The 16,845-nt window shown below is 40.0% G+C and overlaps 1 protein-coding gene across 1 annotated transcript; it reads left to right on the top strand.

The window, feature by feature from the left end:
• Window positions 1-4,185: 4,185 nt before the first annotated feature.
• On the top strand, window positions 4,186-13,482 carry slc6a1a (solute carrier family 6 member 1a). Its single transcript, XM_069141645.1, has 15 exons — window positions 4,186-4,506; window positions 5,519-5,903; window positions 6,133-6,264; window positions 6,448-6,548; window positions 6,711-6,820; window positions 6,974-7,106; window positions 7,776-7,910; window positions 8,009-8,112; window positions 8,774-8,898; window positions 9,083-9,195; window positions 9,870-10,001; window positions 10,233-10,335; window positions 10,655-10,755; window positions 10,919-11,086; window positions 11,224-13,482. Exons 2-15 carry the CDS (start codon window positions 5,672-5,674, stop codon window positions 11,659-11,661), a joined length of 2,127 nt encoding a protein of 708 aa, XP_068997746.1. The 5' UTR covers window positions 4,186-4,506; window positions 5,519-5,671; the 3' UTR covers window positions 11,662-13,482.
• Window positions 13,483-16,845: the final 3,363 nt, after the last annotated feature.

Raw genomic sequence — 16,845 nt, 5'->3', positions numbered from 1 at the left:
GTTCTAGGATAATTCAATTCAAGGTCCTTTTAATCCCTTACATGCATTTGTATTTTGGTGTACATTTCTGTGCAGCCTAGATGTGCTTTTTAACCCTCAGAAGTCTAATCTGCAACATTAATGGACTTTTTGTAGAAGTTAATTAACCATTTTCAATGATAGAAGCACAGCAATCCCAGTAGAGAGCCATATAAAGAGGGTGAGACGGAGACCGATTATGCTGTTGCCTAGCAACACATGTACAAAATTCGAAGCGATTTAATGCCCCCATACTGGCTATCATGGAGGTCATATGTTTACTAAATCCACACCGTGTGCTGGCCGTCACATAGGGCTGTCAACAGATCAGCACTACTACCTGTCTCCGTCCTGCTCGGTGCATATTTACGGGTTGATGCCAAACATGTTAGAGCTGCAGCCAGGCTGAATGTCTCCTAAATCATGGCTGTCTAATTCCATGGATTTGTGGAAATAGCATTTTTGAATGACTGGCAAACACTACGTCCCAATCCCAAAACACGGAAAAGACAGTCTTTTACAGCTGTGGGATTTAACTTCTTTGCGTAGTCGATCCCTTCAGGTGGGTAAAATGTAAAAAAAAAAAAAAAAAAAAAAAAAAAAAAAAAAAAAAAAAAAAAACACGGAGAGAAGCAGAAAGCTCCCCAAATTTGGTTGACTCAATATTCCTGAAATATCATTAGCCAGCCCACCTCGTTGATTCTTACATCCAACAATACTTCACTACACTTGTACATAATCTAGCAAAAGCTGTTTGTTATAAAAAAAAATAAAAAAAATCATCTCAGCTTGTTTTGCTCGTTTGTAAATTGTGTGTGTGAATGCATCTGTGTGTGTGTGTGCGTAAGAGAGAGAGAGGGAAAGAGAACAGGAGGCATACAAAGAGACGGAGAGAGAGAGAGAGACGTAGGGAAGGAAAAAGAAAGAGGCGAGACAGAGAGCTGCTGAGGCACTCACTTCACAGCAATTTAGGTCATGCTAAACAAACGCTATACTAAAGAAGCGTAGACAAATAAGAGCATCTAGCCTTCAAGAGATTTCAGTATCTTTGGAGGCTATATACTGTAGAGATCACAGTGTAGTGACTTAAAATATCATAAGCTGTATACATGCAGTGGATGTCTCAGGTATCTCTGCGCAGCATGTGCAGTTGTGGGGTAAATTTCATCAATCATCCCCGGGAGAGGAGACCAAATTATATTCATGCTCGACACAGAAATACTGAGTGAGCGGTTATTCAGTTATGCATTACTTCCCTGGTGAAATGCATGTATGCCAGTCCGTTTGTCATGAAGACACAAGTGGTGCTGCAGCGGTGTGGTACTATACACAAGAAAAATGTACAGCAGCTATCACGGTTACAGGCTGATGAAAATAAAGAGGAGACAGCAACAGAAACGAGGCTGCACATTCAGGCTTCTGACAGTGCAAGTATTTGTGAAATTACCTAATAAGACATGTTTATATTTTAAATACCCGTAGAAGACAGACTTGCTGTCACAACAAAGGTGTTGTAAATATTTTTGTTTCGATTTTTTTGTATTTTAGTTGTTTTTGTTTTTACGTAGCACCTTTTCAATATCCTTAAAAGAGGTTTGAAGCATTATTTTCTTTTGCTACAATATCAGCTATTGTATCCACAAATGCTAAGCTTGCTATAGGTAAAATCACAGTTCTTACTCAGACTGACTTGCATGTTTACAATGAAAATAAAATGGGATGTGTACACAATTCCAGCAGAAGGAGAAAAACAACTCTGCGACATTATGAATAAAATATGTGAATTGCTTATGATTAGCATACTAATGACTAATCATCATGCTAATCAGTTCATTTTGTGGCCTCAAATTGCAGAGTGGTGCTGAAAAATACAAGTCCATGAAGATGCATTTGAAAACTGAGCAACGCTGAGACAATTGCATAGAGATTATCGAGCAGTTAACGCAATCATTTCAAGGTAGGTTATTTTAAAAAAAGAGGGATGGGAGAAAATGGGAGGCAGATTTATACAGTGACCTGCCATCATTCTCATGAGGGTATTTCAAAATTGTTTGAGATGTTGTTATAAAAAAAATTACGTTAAATTCTATTATATTTACCTGGATTTTTTAAAATTCTACATGTTCTTTTATTTAAAAATCCAAATCAAAACATTTAAGTATTAAATATATTTCATATTCCATCATTGATTCAATGTATAGCATTTTTGTTTTGATTAAGTTGTAGGTTATTTACCAAGGTAATTTCTAAACATACAGTATCATTTTGATGCTGGTGTTGAAGTCTATAGAGTCACATATTTAATAACAATTGTGTCCACAAAACCTTTAAGAAATGACAAAAAGCCAGGAGCGAATTCTCAGATATAAGTGAACTGCACTTCGGCTGCATCATCCCGCAAATACCTCCCCAGCATTAAAATGATTTTACAGCCACTGGGCCTGTAAAGAGGGGCAACCAGAGCCTCAATCTCAGTGACATACTCTGAAAGCCATTACAAAATAGGACAAGTAATTCCAGCCTAATGGAGCACATACAGCATCTACAAGGAGTCAAATCCAGGATTCCAACTGAAATTAAGAGACTAGGGGCTGCTGGTGAAAAGGGCATTGAGCTGAATCAAACCAAAGCTGCGGGGTTAGGAGGTCAGCTGGCTGAGAGTACATGTCACCAGCCTATTGGACATGCCTGTGTGCTCCATCAGCAGGTGTATAAATATGTGTCATGTTTCACACTCCATGTCCGCAGGGACGGCAACCCAGATGGGATTTTAAATGCTGCATTTCATGTGGTACCATTTAGTAGGTTAGTTCACCCCTCATTGGTTTGCCATCTGGTGCCCTCTCAGCCTGTGATAGGAGCATTCACACTGGAGTCTAAACGCTCCTGATCTCTGCCAGAGCATTTCCAGCAGTTCACACCGCAGTCAGCGTACACTCCCTACTCCTTAACTCCGTGACATTAAAAAACAGAGTGTATTTTCTGATGTTTAGCAAGAAACTAAGTGATACCAGCCAACACGTGTGGAGTATGAAAACAAACTACAAGCATGGAGGCGAACTGACAAGCCTTCAAGTTACAAAAAGGACAGATAAGTAACCAACGTGACATCACTGATCAAGCAAGTAAAAAAAAAAAAAAAAAAAAAATTTAAAAAATAGCTGAGCTCAAGAAAAACTTTTAGCGACATAAATCAAACAAGTGGGCCTAATTACAACGGCTAGGCATCTCTTACCTTTGCACTTCACATTGACGAACTACTCCTTAAAGATGTGTTTCGTTATTGTCTTCTACTTTCCGGTTGTTTTCATTAGAAAAAAAAGTAAAGAAAATCCACAACTGGATCCACTCTTCGCTGATTTGCTTCATGTGTTCATATTTTTCCTCCGTCCTGGCGTGTTTTTTCTATCATTAAACATGTTTTGGTTTTTTGGCGGGTTTTTTATTTCTTTTTTTTTTTTTCAAATTTCGAGCCTATAGTCCACGAGTTTATTCTTCTCATATGATCCCCTCATTTGTGGAAGACGTCGGGCTTTGGACGATTACAGGCAGGCGTTAGACAACCAGCCAATGTTCCCTCCCTTTATTGACGGGCTCCCTTTATCACAATTTGCCAGATTTGCAGACAGCCGCTGACTGGTCTCACCTTCCAAAAGCACGCGTTTGGACCCTGATAATGCTGCTTATATTACCTCCCCATATGTTTGATTTTGCACCTCGATCATACATTTTTATTACTGGGGGGAGGAGGGGTGGTTTTCGCGTGTGTGTGTGGGGGGGGGGGAGGGGGTCACATTTTGTAATGCTGGGCGCATGAGGATCCAAAAATCCTATTTCACAATGTGAAATAAAAACTCTTCATTTCAGATAAAATAAAAGAGTTTTTTGAAAAAGCCTCTAACCTAATTATTTATCACCTAATCTGCACCATGGGAATTTAATCACTCGTCTTTATTTCAGTCGGTTACAAAACTTGGCTGCCTTGCTTTGGGAGATGAAGGCAAAATTGTAAATACCTCTTTATTAATTGAAAAGGGGAAAATAAAAATTGAAATACTAAAAACAAACAAGCGGCAAGTGCGATGTCAGCACAGCCTATAGATGAGAATGAGGAGGAGGAGTGAGGGGGGGCGACTTTGAGATGACATTGAGGCTGTGTAGATGGGAGTTGAGTCTCTGGTTGTTGATGTTAGACAGTCGCACAAGGCGAAGCGGCTGCTGCCCGTGTTGATTCAGCCTCCTCCTCCTCCTCCTCCTCCTCCTCTTCCTCCTCCTGGTCTTCAGCACTGCTCCCCGCTGGACAGCTCCTGCTTGGACACCTCTAAAGCTGCATGGTCCCTTTAAGTCTTTTAATGGAAGTAAAATCTATTTATGTTTCAAGAAATATTGGGAGTTTACAACTTCACCCACAGGAGGAATCTACGGATACCTCGTTTCGGGATTTGTGGCAGACAGCGTATCCTCGGCGGCACAGATCACAGATTCATTGTGAGTAAACTGGATGCTGAATTCTTGCGTCTGTCTGTGCGTGTGTACGTGTTTTAACCCCCATAACGAGTGTGGTTAATGTATGATTCATTTGTGTCTTTGCGGCGATAGTGTGAGTGATTAAACTGTGAATGAGACTACAAATATGTTGCTGGGGTCAATGTAATGATTGCATGATGATATCTGAACCTACATGCTATACCCAATTAAATGCAGAATTGATTACTGTTTGCTATTGGATGTTGCAAATCTGGGGACGCATTCTTGTGCGTTTAAAAACGCTTACGGTTCTCAATTAATCGGATAGAATGAGGCAGCTATTTGTGCAGCCTGATGCGTAAAGCGTTTACGCATTGGACATCCCTTTGTCTCCACTATGCGTTTTGTGTTTCAGTTTGTTTGAGACCTCTCTGTATCCCTGCTGCTTTCAATTCTGTATGTGGATAACTGTTGGGAGAATCTGTCGGTGGTAATTGGTGGACTTCATTGTGCTTAATTCTCATAGGCTATTTGGTATTGGTACGGTGCGTCTTGCGCTTCAAGTGCATGTTTTGGATCCTGTAATTCGTCTTAAAGTTTTCCTTTTCAGTTTCTGTCCGTAATGTTCATTTCCGATTTCCTTTTGGGGCATATTTAATTGCAGACTTTGTTCAGGCTGCCGTGTCTGCTGATCTGGTTTTGACTGCTGTTAATTTACGTATCGTCTGTGTTTTAGTTGTGGAGGCAAGTCAGCATGACTTTGCCATCGATGTTTTTTTTTCGGTGTTTGTTGAGTCCGATATGAATGAAAATTTTGTCAGGGTGCCAAATGATCCAGATGCATTAGTCTGCGTTTTTAAATGCATATTTCAAAGTTAAACAGTGTATGTTTGGATTTAATTGGCATTGTTCTACTGCACCTGCCAGGGATTAAATGAATGTATTGCAAAATGTGTCCATATTTGTCTCATAAATGACCATATTTTCTGCGCCCCCTGAAAAAAAACCCAAATTACTCTATTCACGATTCCAGGTTAACGGCGACTGAGGAGCCGTGTGTGCACAGGCTTCATCTCCAGACATTTGGTTCCAAAGGTTAGGTCTAAAAACCGCGAAGCTGCTGTCTACGTGGACTGGTGCTGAAGCCTCCCGTTCGACTGCCAGGACCTCTGCCAAATCCAGAGACATGGCGACGAACGGCACCAAAACGGATGGACAAGTCACAGAACTAAACGAGGTGGCCACTAATAATGACAAACCGAAGTCACTGGACGTGAAATCCGAAAATAAGCAAAAGGAGTTGCCAGATAGAGAAACATGGGCGGGAAAATTTGATTTTCTCCTGTCGTGTGTTGGTTATGCAATTGGACTGGGAAACGTGTGGAGATTTCCCTATCTCTGTGGAAAAAACGGTGGAGGTAAACATTATTTTCACTGCTAATTTAAACAAACTGCACGGCCCATTCAGCGCTATTATGCACATAGTCGAGCTAATTGACCGTGTAGAAGACATAAAAAGAATGAATATCACCTACATTTGCAACCCTAATTAATAGACGTTGTGCTGCGGTGTTTTAAGTAGTGCGTCAGTGCAGTGGGATTGGTCATTGTTTAATTGCATAACTTGATGTACTTTTGTCCATCCAGGAGCCTTCTTGATTCCCTATTTTTTGACCCTCATATTTGCTGGGGTCCCCTTGTTCCTACTGGAAACCGCCCTTGGTCAATACACATCAATTGGAGGGCTTGGTGTGTGGAAACTGGCTCCTATGTTTAAAGGTATATTAACAAAATATAAAATACATGTGTCTTTGTACCAGACCTATCTAAAATATCGGTTTTGTAACAATCTGCACTGGAAAAATATTTATATTCGATGCTTTCATAGAGATAATTGTGACCTGCAGGATTTATGGAGGTCACATGATCATTTTACTACATTAATCAATTTTTCCATGATAGGTGTGGGCCTTGCAGCAGCTGTCCTGTCTTTCTGGCTTAACATTTACTACATTGTAATCATTTCTTGGGCCATTTACTACCTGTACAACTCCTTCACCGCTGTAAGTATAACACAGTGTTCTCACGTGATTCATTAAAAGCTTCTACCAGCATAAGGTCAAGGTTGTTCATTGTGAATGTAGCCTCTGATACCTGTGAGAATTTTCTGATCCCAAAGTTTGTCAAAGATGAAAGAAAAACACTTAAATTTTTTGGTTTTTCAGGATCTTCCATGGAGCTCATGTAACAATCCATGGAACACAGACAGATGTTATACAAACTACTCCATTGCAGATACCACCAATCTCACCAGTTCAGTGTTGGAGTTTTGGGAGTAAGATATTGACTGCTCTCTTGCTTTTCACAAAAGCAGCACTTTAAACTCTCCTGCATGCATTCCCGAGCTACACAAAAGACAGCTTCCTCTGCTGCACAGTTATTTTCTTGTGTGTATAATAGTCTTATTGTTGTCTGCTCTGACTTATAGGCGCAACATGCTTGAAATGACTGATGGCTTGGAAAAACCAGGCCAGCTTCGAGTGCCACTGGCAATAACACTGGCCATCGCCTGGGTTCTTGTGTACTTCTGTATCTGGAAAGGGGTTGGCTGGACAGGGAAGGTAAGATGGTCGCCAGATTTGGTTGCCCAACACCTCTTATGCTATACTGGTTCCCAATGAGGAGCAGTATGTGACAGCTATGCAATATTAATCAATCTAATATCACCTCATCAATCATTCAGGTTGCAGTCAGCATTGTCCAGATTGATTTTAAAATAAGAGAAGAGACACCAAAAACTTGTGTTCACTAATCCTGCTCTGCCTCATGGTGGCTCCTCTAATTCCAATCCTCCTGACACATTGTCTTCACTGAGTGTGGATTCATGATAGGAGGAGCAACAAACAGCCATACGCTACAATCTGGTTTTGTCCTCTCCTTTCACTTGGAGCAGCTTCTCTCCCTTGTTGTGCCACATTTTGAAAGTCTAGTTCATCACATGACCATAGCAAATAAAATTAGTTTTGGTGACAAAATATCCCTTCCTCCTCCGCATTTTGCTCACAAAGTGCCTGCACAGAGCCATAAATGCACTGAGACAGAGAGCTGATTCAAAGTGAAGGTGCAGTGATTTATTTGCTGAATATTTGGTCCTTTTAATAGTTTTTTTTAATACAAAAATCCAGTAAATATCAACAAAACTTCATGAAAATAATTCACCATTCCATGCACCATATATATCCTTAAATGCAAAGATGTTACCCTGCTGATAACCGTCTCACATTTTATAGGTTGTTTACTTCTCAGCTACGTATCCGTACTTCATGCTGTTTATTCTCTTCTGCCGTGGGGTGACTCTACCTGGAGCTAGAGAGGGAATTCTATTCTATATCACCCCTAACTTTGAAAAGCTCAAACAATCTGAGGTAATGACATATTATTGTATGACTCATACCTATGTAATGCATGCTTGAGTGAACAGAACTGGGCCTCACGCAGTTATATTCTCATTTCCTTTTGTCAGGTATGGCTGGATGCAGCTACTCAGATCTTTTTTTCCTATGGATTGGGACTGGGGTCACTTATAGCTCTGGGAAGCTACAACCCTTTCAATAACAATGTTTACAGGTAAGACTGGGGATGATTCCTGAACAGGATGTAATCTATAAGGCATTGACAGAGAACGCTGCTGAATTTGATACATGAGAGAAAATCATTACAGCTGTGACATAGCAGTAATTAAATTGCTGCTATATCATACACCATAAGATCTTATTCAAGGATACTTGGTAAGAGCCCTTAAAAAGGTCTTATAAATGTGAGTTCCTGGCAGGAATATAATAATAATCCAAGGAGAAGGCTGTTTCTTTCTCTTGCTCTGCATACTGGATAAAAAAAAAAGATTTTTTTTTTTTTTTTCCAGCAGAGTGTTTTCTCCAGCAGCCCCATGGTTCTGGGTCACATAAACAATCAGTTACATAAAAATAGTTGTATTCATTTTGTGCAATTTGTGGGCTTGTTTTAGATGGCTCTACCTTTCCATCACATCTATTTCCATGAAAATATATGAGAAATGTATTAATTGATATGAGTTAAATTAATTTATTTTTTTTATCTGTTATAAGATTGCATTTCTTTTAAACATATATATGATCAAAAAGAATAAAAAGCATTGATTATTCTTTTAGACTTGGTTGAAAGGGAAGTTCAATAAATAAAGAAGTAAAAAAAAAAAGAGAGTCATTTTAAATCTTTGACAACGACCCGATGTTATATTTCCTCTCCCCAGAGACTCTATCATTGTGTGCTGTATCAACTCATGTACCAGCATGTTTGCTGGCTTCGTAATCTTCTCTATTGTTGGCTTCATGGCACATGTGACAAAGAAAGACATTGCCGATGTAGCAGCTTCAGGTAACTACAGACTGATTTCTTCTGTAATGGTTCTGCCTTTGCACAAAATAGGTGCGTTGTCATTGATACTGACTGCTAAACACAGCTTTTGTCGACATTTCCATGTGAAAATGTGTGTTTGCAGTTATCAAAATAGAACAATAATTGTCCCTGATGAAATAAAATTTTTCTATTTACTATCCAGGTCCTGGCTTAGCTTTTCTGGCCTACCCACAGGCTGTAACCCAGTTGCCTGTGTCTCCTCTCTGGGCCATTCTGTTCTTCTCCATGCTGCTCATGCTGGGGATAGACAGCCAGGTAAGGGACTTGAAGATGATCTGCTCATGGGCTGACCTAAATATTTAAACGCAGGTACATATCATGCAGCTCACCCCTGCTCTCTGCATGATAAGCATGCAATTTGCTTCTTGTGGGCAGTTTTAGCTGGGCTTCAACATCAGCTGTCAAGTATTTTTAATGCAGTTTTATCACCTCCATGTGCCCGCAGGTTCCACCGTCTGTGTTTCTTTATTTTGTGGATAATATCTGGGTTTAAATGAGGCCAGAGTGATTAAAAAAAAAACATACGCAGTAATACAATGGCTGTGACCACCAGCACTTCAAAGTAAAAGACATAAATTTGAACCCTATTCTAACTGTCATAGCAACAGGGCTTTTGCATATCAGGGCTTTTACCAAAATGGCCTCCAAGAAGTGGATCCTCAGACATTTAAAGGATGTTTGTGTTTTTGTCCTGTGGTTTAGTGCACACTGCAGTTCTTTGTCATTTGTCATCATCAGTCAGTCTAACCAGTAAAGTGAAGGTCCTCTGGGACAGAAATCATTTTGTAAAATATTCACAGACCTCAACAAAATAGGTAGATATACCCTACGTATTAAAAACATTTTATGTCAAAGAATAGCAGCAAGGTGCAAATAGTGCATATATTCATACCTCTGCTTAATGCTGTTTCTATGATTCTGTCCTTCAGTTCTGCACTGTTGAAGGCTTCATCACGGCTCTGATGGATGAGTTTCCGAGAGCTCTTAGTGGTAGACGAGAGATCTTCATCGCTGCTGTCTGTCTGGTGTCCTATTTGATCGGACTTTCAAACATCACACAGGTACAGCAGGGCAGCTCTCTCATGGGGCTCTTCATGGCACCTGATTACAAAAATTAGTATAAAGAAAAAAATAAATTTTAATCAGAATTTACTTGTAGAATTCATGCACTTATGTAGTCTAAAAGATGCCATTTAATTTGTGATTTTTTTTTTCCTCTTAATAAATTACAATACCAGATTATATCTGCATATTAAATATTTTATAACACTTATCCATTTTTCTGTGACCAGGGTGGAATCTATGTGTTCAAACTGTTTGACTACTACTCTGCCAGTGGAATGTGTCTGCTGTTCTTGGTCTTCTTTGAATGCATCTCCATATCCTGGTTCTACGGTGTGTATTATCCGTGTTTCAAGTAATGTAGCAAAAGAAAAGAACAAAATTTCCATAAAAAAATATATATATATTTCTTTTTACATTTTCACCAAACATCACGTGCGAAAAGTTGGGGGAGGGTGGGTTAAATATGAAGGTTAGAAAATGTCACACCTACCCAGAGACGTTTCTGCAGCTTCAAACACTGTTCAGCCTCAAGGTCATGAGCACTCATGTGTTCCACCTCACCGTCCTCATCATCATGCATGGCAGGCCAGCAGCAAATTGAAATAAATTGGATATGAATATTTTGATCATAGATTCATTTGTCTCGCAGGTGTGAACAAGTTCTACGACAACATCCAGGAGATGATTGGCTACAAGCCCTGTATATGGTGGAAGCTGTGCTGGGTCGTGTTCACCCCTCTCATTGTCGGTGTAAGTTCTCTGAACTAATAGAACAGTACATCTAAAGTCATGACATGAAAAATGAAACAATAAATAAAGTCAATATTACCTGCCTGCAGCCATGTCGGGCTGAGGCAGCGCTGCCCGTAGACAGTGGTGTCAGGATGCATAAAGCGTCTCATGTCTCCCACAGGGGGTGTTCTTGTTCAGTGCCGTACAAATGGTTCCTCTCACGATGGGAGACTATGTGTTCCCAGGCTGGGGCCAGGGAGTAGGCTGGCTCATGGCGATGTCCTCCATGATTCTCATACCAGGATACATGATCTATATGTATCTCGGGCTCAAGGGTACTTACAAAGAGGTAAGAAGGAAATTCCGTACATGAATATCATGGATTTTGACAGTTTGTGTTGCCGTAGCTTTAGTTTAACACGTAATCTGACTGCGTAACCTCACATACCGTTTCTCTTATGTAATAAATTTGTGTTTCTCCACCAGCGACTTCGGATAATGCTTCAGCCTCCTGCAGTTGTCAGGCGATGCCAAGAGAATGGACCTGAGCAACAAGCCGAGACCAACACCGCTAACCTGTCCAGCCCTGCCAATCCCGCCAGCCCTGCCAACCCGGCTCCCTCAAACCCTGCGAGCCCAACCAACCCGGCTCCTGTCAACTCAACCAGCTCTGTGACGCCCATTAACCCGGCTTCCGCACCAGCTAATCCAGCCAGTGCCTCTAGCCCGGTGAACCCGGCGACAAGTCCTACCACCACCATTACTACCACAACCACCACGGCCAGTCCGGCTAATCCCACCATCACCACAACTGTCAGCCCGACCAGCCCACCACCCAATCCTACTAGCCCAACAGAGCCTGTTAATCCCCCAAACCCAACAAGCCCGACCTCTAACCTGACCAATGCTGAGGCCAATGTGTAGACAACAAAGAAACCCTCATGGAGCATGTAGACAAAAGAGAACATTACAAAGGACTTCCAAGATTATAATTGATTCACCTACCTCCAGGGGCAATATGTGATCAAAACAATTTTCAGACCATGTCAAATTTTTTCTGCATTTGTAAACCAAGCCAATGATGTCTTATTGTTGGTTTGCATTCTGAAAACAACATCAAAGACTGTTAGTGTTCGCAAATACAACCGTAATTCAGAATAAAAAAAATTAAACATACTGTGTAATACTGTGAGAAAAGAAAAAAAACCTTAGAGATATAGATTAGAGATTTGTTGAATATCTTCATGAATCAAGTAAATACCGTGTGAATATAGTAGATGAAGTAGTGAACAAAATTGACATCATTGAAGAGTGCAAGGGATGGCGTCAATTTTTTTTGTGGATGTTTACTAAACCTCACACAGTTGTCTCTTTTCCAAAGGTTGCTCTCTGTGAGGTAAAATACAGGCCACAAGGCGAACGGGGAGCTCTGAGTAAGCACAATGCCAATAAGAAGTTCATGTTTAGAAGCTCTGGAGAAATCCAGTATTTGTTGCAAAAGATTTTGTGAGAGAGACTGTTATTTTTTCTTCTGTTTTCTTTATCTTTTTTTCAGTAAAAAAAACAAAACAGAGAAAACTTTTATGTGATCAAAACATTTTTAGAATTATTTTTAGGATGTTTTATACTATATGTGTTGTGATGGAGGACCAAAATCAATAGGCAGACAAAAGCAAAAACTATGCCATTTAGTATTCGGTTGGCAAAGCACAGGGTACAAAGAAGTACAAGAAAAAAAAGCACAGGGTTAGAAAAATGATTTACAAAACATTGACTATCCCTTAATGCTTACAGTCAATCCTGTTTACGTTTTGCATGCTTTCCTCAGGAACATCAGTAAAAAAAAATCTGAAATGTCTCCTGACAAACAAAAGAAGAAGAAGAACAGAGAAGGCCTTAAGCCAGTACACCAATTTCATCCAAGCCATAGTCTGTTTACATGACTGGGCAGAACTATAAAATACCACTTTGTATGCTAGCACAAAAACCTGGACCAATTCTGTGTTTCATGATTTTTTTTTTCTTTATGTGTCATGATCAATTATAGTTTGATCAGTATGTATTCAGCAATACATATGTAGATGTATAAGTGCAGGCCAGTAAGCAAGTGGTCTGTTTCTCTTTTTGTTTGTGTTGTCTTTGCTTTACAAGTGAAAAGCACAAAGCTTTAATTTCCCCAGACTTTTGCCATGGCGTGTTAGGACAATGTTAGTTTGCTTCTATGGCAGCTACTGTGAAAGGCATCTGGTTTGAACAGAACATGTTTACTTTGAAAAGCAAAACAACTGAGCGAAAATGTGAAATGGCTACAGTTCATGTCCTGTGAATTTTGTATAAAGTTACTCTACCACAGTTTTCTCTGGAACTTTGTTGTAAAACTGTACTGTGTAAAACATGTAACTGTGAATGTCTGTAATACATTGGAAGTTATTGTCTAAATGTTGAAAAAATGGAGTTGCTGTTTTCTGCAATAATATTTTGATCACAGAAGCTAAAGCACATATCTTACAGAAATATACGAAATGATGATGACAATGAAGATACTGACGAATATATTAAAAATAGAAACTATGTCTAGTAAAACAATATTGTTTTGTATATTTTTAACTGTCTCACTGCCTAATGTAAAACATAATATAAACATGATATGTATCTAAATGGTGTCACATGATAAAGCACGATTGTTATGTTATACAAACAGAAAAAGACGGAAAAAATAAAGAGTTATAGAAAATATAAATACAATACATGCCTGGCATATGTCCCTTATAGCATGTGTGTTTAACGTCGGAGCCAGAGACAGTGTTTCTGGTAACACTGTTACCAGAAAATTAGGTCAACTCCAACTATCCTATCAAAAGATGTATGCTGCACTGAATCCTCCTGCAGTAATTGGCTGTTGTTCCCTCTCTTGCAAATAAAGCCTGTCCATAGAGTATTTCCAGTCAATAAGAGAATGTTAGAGCAATAAAATGACATGGAGGGATTAGGTGGAGAAAATACAACGTGTTGTGTAGCTGGATTCATTTTTTTCTGTTTATTTTAGAATGAGGCCAGGTGGGACGTGTAAAACTAAATAAAACCTCTCCTCTGTAGTTCTGGTTGAAGTATGTAACTCTACCATGGGGGTAAAAAGGAAAATAATCCTTACAGGAAAAAGAAAAAAAAAACTGGGCATCAAAAGAGAATGTCTGGAGCCCTTCCTTGTGGTTTATTGAGTGTCAGAAACACAAGCTGATAGAGAGGCCTCAGCAAGCAAGGAAAACATCACCACAAAAAAGCTCTTGCCTCGGGGCCCCTGGTGTGCCCACCCGCCCCATCTCCCCAACCTCTTATGGCTCAGTGTGTATTTATGTGTGTGTGTGTGTGTGTGTGTGCGTGTGCGTGTGCGTGTGCGTGTGCGTGTGTGTGTGCCTGCATCTTCTCCCCCACCTCCTGCAATTGTTGCTTCCATTAGCTTCCAGTGTGATAAAAGAGACGGCACCAGCTGACACCACCACAATGACTCGCCATGGATAAAAGAATGAGATGTCCCCTCCAGTCGCCCGTTTGTTTGTGTGTGTGTGTGTGTGTGTGTGTGTGTGTGTGTGTGTGTGTGTGTGTGTGTGTGTGTGTGTGTGTGTGTGTGTGTGTGTGTGTGTAAAAGGCAGAAAGAGAGATAGGTCAGGGACAGAAAACTATGTGTTCGAGTGGACTGGGGTTTGAATAATGTGCCCCTAATGGCAGCTCATATAAACGAGCCCGTGATGGATGACTTAGGAGCCTCCTTTATTCCCAGTTGTGTAATTTAGCATCATTACCTACGAAAACCAGTCACCACTGAGACAACCCAAACTGATGTCTTACGTGCATACGAGTCATAGATCATAATTTTCGGCCGGGGAGGACAGGAAGAGGACGCTCTTGATTAGTCGGGAACAATCTTGCCGAGCACGATTAGTCTCAGGTTCAGGCAAACAATTTTCCGCAGCTTCAGCAGTGAAAGATTTGACATTTGTTTACATTTCTTGAGTTTTATTAGCGTCCAAAATGTATGTTCATCTACCAGAGTAGAAGTATAAATTGTTGACCTATTTCTTAACTTCCTTTTTTTTTTCTATCCTTGGTTGACCTTATCATACTGACATATTGTGATTTATTATGGAAAATAGAGTTTGTATTTAGTTAAACAAAAAATAAGACGTCATATTTTGCTTGGGTCACAAATTTTGCAGAAAGCTAGTGGCCAGCTGTTTGTCTTAAGAAACACCTAACCTGTCCATATTTGGCCAACTTTGTTCCTACAGCTGACACTTTTGCATGACCAAAGTTTGACGGCTCACAGATCTCAGAGTACAATTTTTTCTTTAGATGGCTAAACTGCAGCTGATTTCCTAAACAGCCTGGATTGTTACATGAGCAGTATTACTGCTTTTCATTTTTGTCGGTTTTCTCTTTTTAGCCTCGACATGCAAATGAAGGGAACACCCCCGAAAGTCTGGGGAATTTCCTTTTCATTACCTGTTTCATAACATGGTCGATTTGAAGCCCACTGACTCAGTGATTAAGGGGTATATGAATAAACCTGACAATAAACCTATACTGTGCATTACCCACCACCACTGCACACATTAATTGGTATAGATGGCTATAATTATTTGTGATACTATTTTTTTGTCATGTAGAGCGAAGCGTCTCTGGGCTGATCAGCTCTTTTATGGCCAGATCTGAGCAAGGGGACATTGTTTGGTGTTTAGCATTTCTTGGCACTCTCTGTCGCGAGCCTATTTTTAAAGTTGAAAAGTGCTTGCAGTGTGGCTGCAAGAGAGGACACTGAAGAAGCAAACTGGTGATCCATGATGCCTTTATGAAAGGATGACAGAACGCTACAGCTTATAAACTCACACAGACTGCCATGATTAATCCTCATAGCCCACTTAGAGCAAGAAAAACTAGTTCTGCTGTGAAGATGAAAAGGCTGATAATTATGTTTCTCTGTTTTTAACCCTAGTGCAAAGGATTTTCTTAATCATAATGCCCGATTGGATTTATGTTGTTGTGGGTCACCGAACCTGCATATTTTTTTATGTGGATTTTACGTGATCACTTGTGACATTTTTCCTTTAGATACATTTGGTTTTCCCAAGACTTCTGTCTGAGGTACGCTCACGCGAGAATTCAAAGCAAATACATTAATGAATAACTAATCTTTGCAGATGCATGAATCTACATATCAATGTAATCAGAGGATGTTGTGTGCATGGCTATTTCCAGCAGAGGGGCTGAGAGGATGTCAAGCCTGCAAAGCCTCTCTGCATATATGCTAATCGGGCTCCATTTTCCAATCTGAATATAAACCTTGCTGAAATTAACTTGTTTACCGATTCACTTTTAAGGATCTTTTTTGCACATGCACTGCACTGCTGCCTTCATATTATGCATACATTTATGATGTGCAGCTGGATGAGATCTGCGATTTATGGGTGCAATCTGGGACATGAAACTGTGGATTCCCAGATTTTTGCTGTTTCATCATGTGCTCTTATGACATAGCAAATATTGGCTGGTGGTTATTTCAGGGCGCAGGGCTCCAAGGCAAACAAAGCATATGATGATGGTACACATGCAAACATCAGATTCTGAAGCCAATGCCTACGAGGTTACACTGTCACAAATCATATGAGCTTATTATCCTTCCTGTAAGAATATCTATGAGTTTAAATGAACAAATCATTCTGTCCTGCAACTTATACAAACCCTTCAAAATGGGCTTCAGTTAACTTTCACATAGCTTTGCCCTTCCCCCATCCTGCATCTCTCAGCAGCTCATGAACCAACCATGAACCACATATGAAGAAACCTGTCGTCTAATGTCAATATTCCTACTGCTGAATTTCTCTTCTGTATTTCTGTACAACAGTGCCTATCCTCCATTTGGATTATAGAAGGAAACTGTATTTTTCTGTATAATCCAAACAGCAGATAGCATTTTCAATCAAGGAATATTGCAGAGGAGCAACTGTGATTAAAATGAATCTCTGAGAGTGTGAATTTAACGTCACGATAAAGAGGACAAGTTTAGCTAATCAGTAGACTGTCCCCTGCTACCTTCAGTTTGCTCTTGCGCTT

The sequence above is a fragment of the Embiotoca jacksoni genome, unplaced genomic scaffold (genome assembly GCF_022577435.1).
Source record: "Embiotoca jacksoni isolate LCO1_2020_lvr unplaced genomic scaffold, fEmbJac1.0.p SCAF_9, whole genome shotgun sequence".
Classification (NCBI taxonomy): Eukaryota; Metazoa; Chordata; class Actinopteri; family Embiotocidae; genus Embiotoca; species Embiotoca jacksoni.
Note: the sequence above shows the minus strand (reverse complement) of the source record. Positions and strands in the feature narration are given on the sequence as shown.

Bases quoted from the DNA above. Each gene is read 5' to 3' on its own strand.
- slc6a1a (XM_069141645.1), top strand. From the start codon at position 5,672: ATGGCGACGAACGGCACCAAAACGGATGGACAAGTCACAGAACTAAAC. The intron at 6,821-6,973 runs GTAAGATATTGA...TCTGACTTATAG, and splicing joins TCAGTGTTGGAGTTTTGGGA to GCGCAACATGCTTGAAATGA. The intron at 7,911-8,008 runs GTAATGACATAT...TCCTTTTGTCAG, and splicing joins AAAAGCTCAAACAATCTGAG to GTATGGCTGGATGCAGCTAC.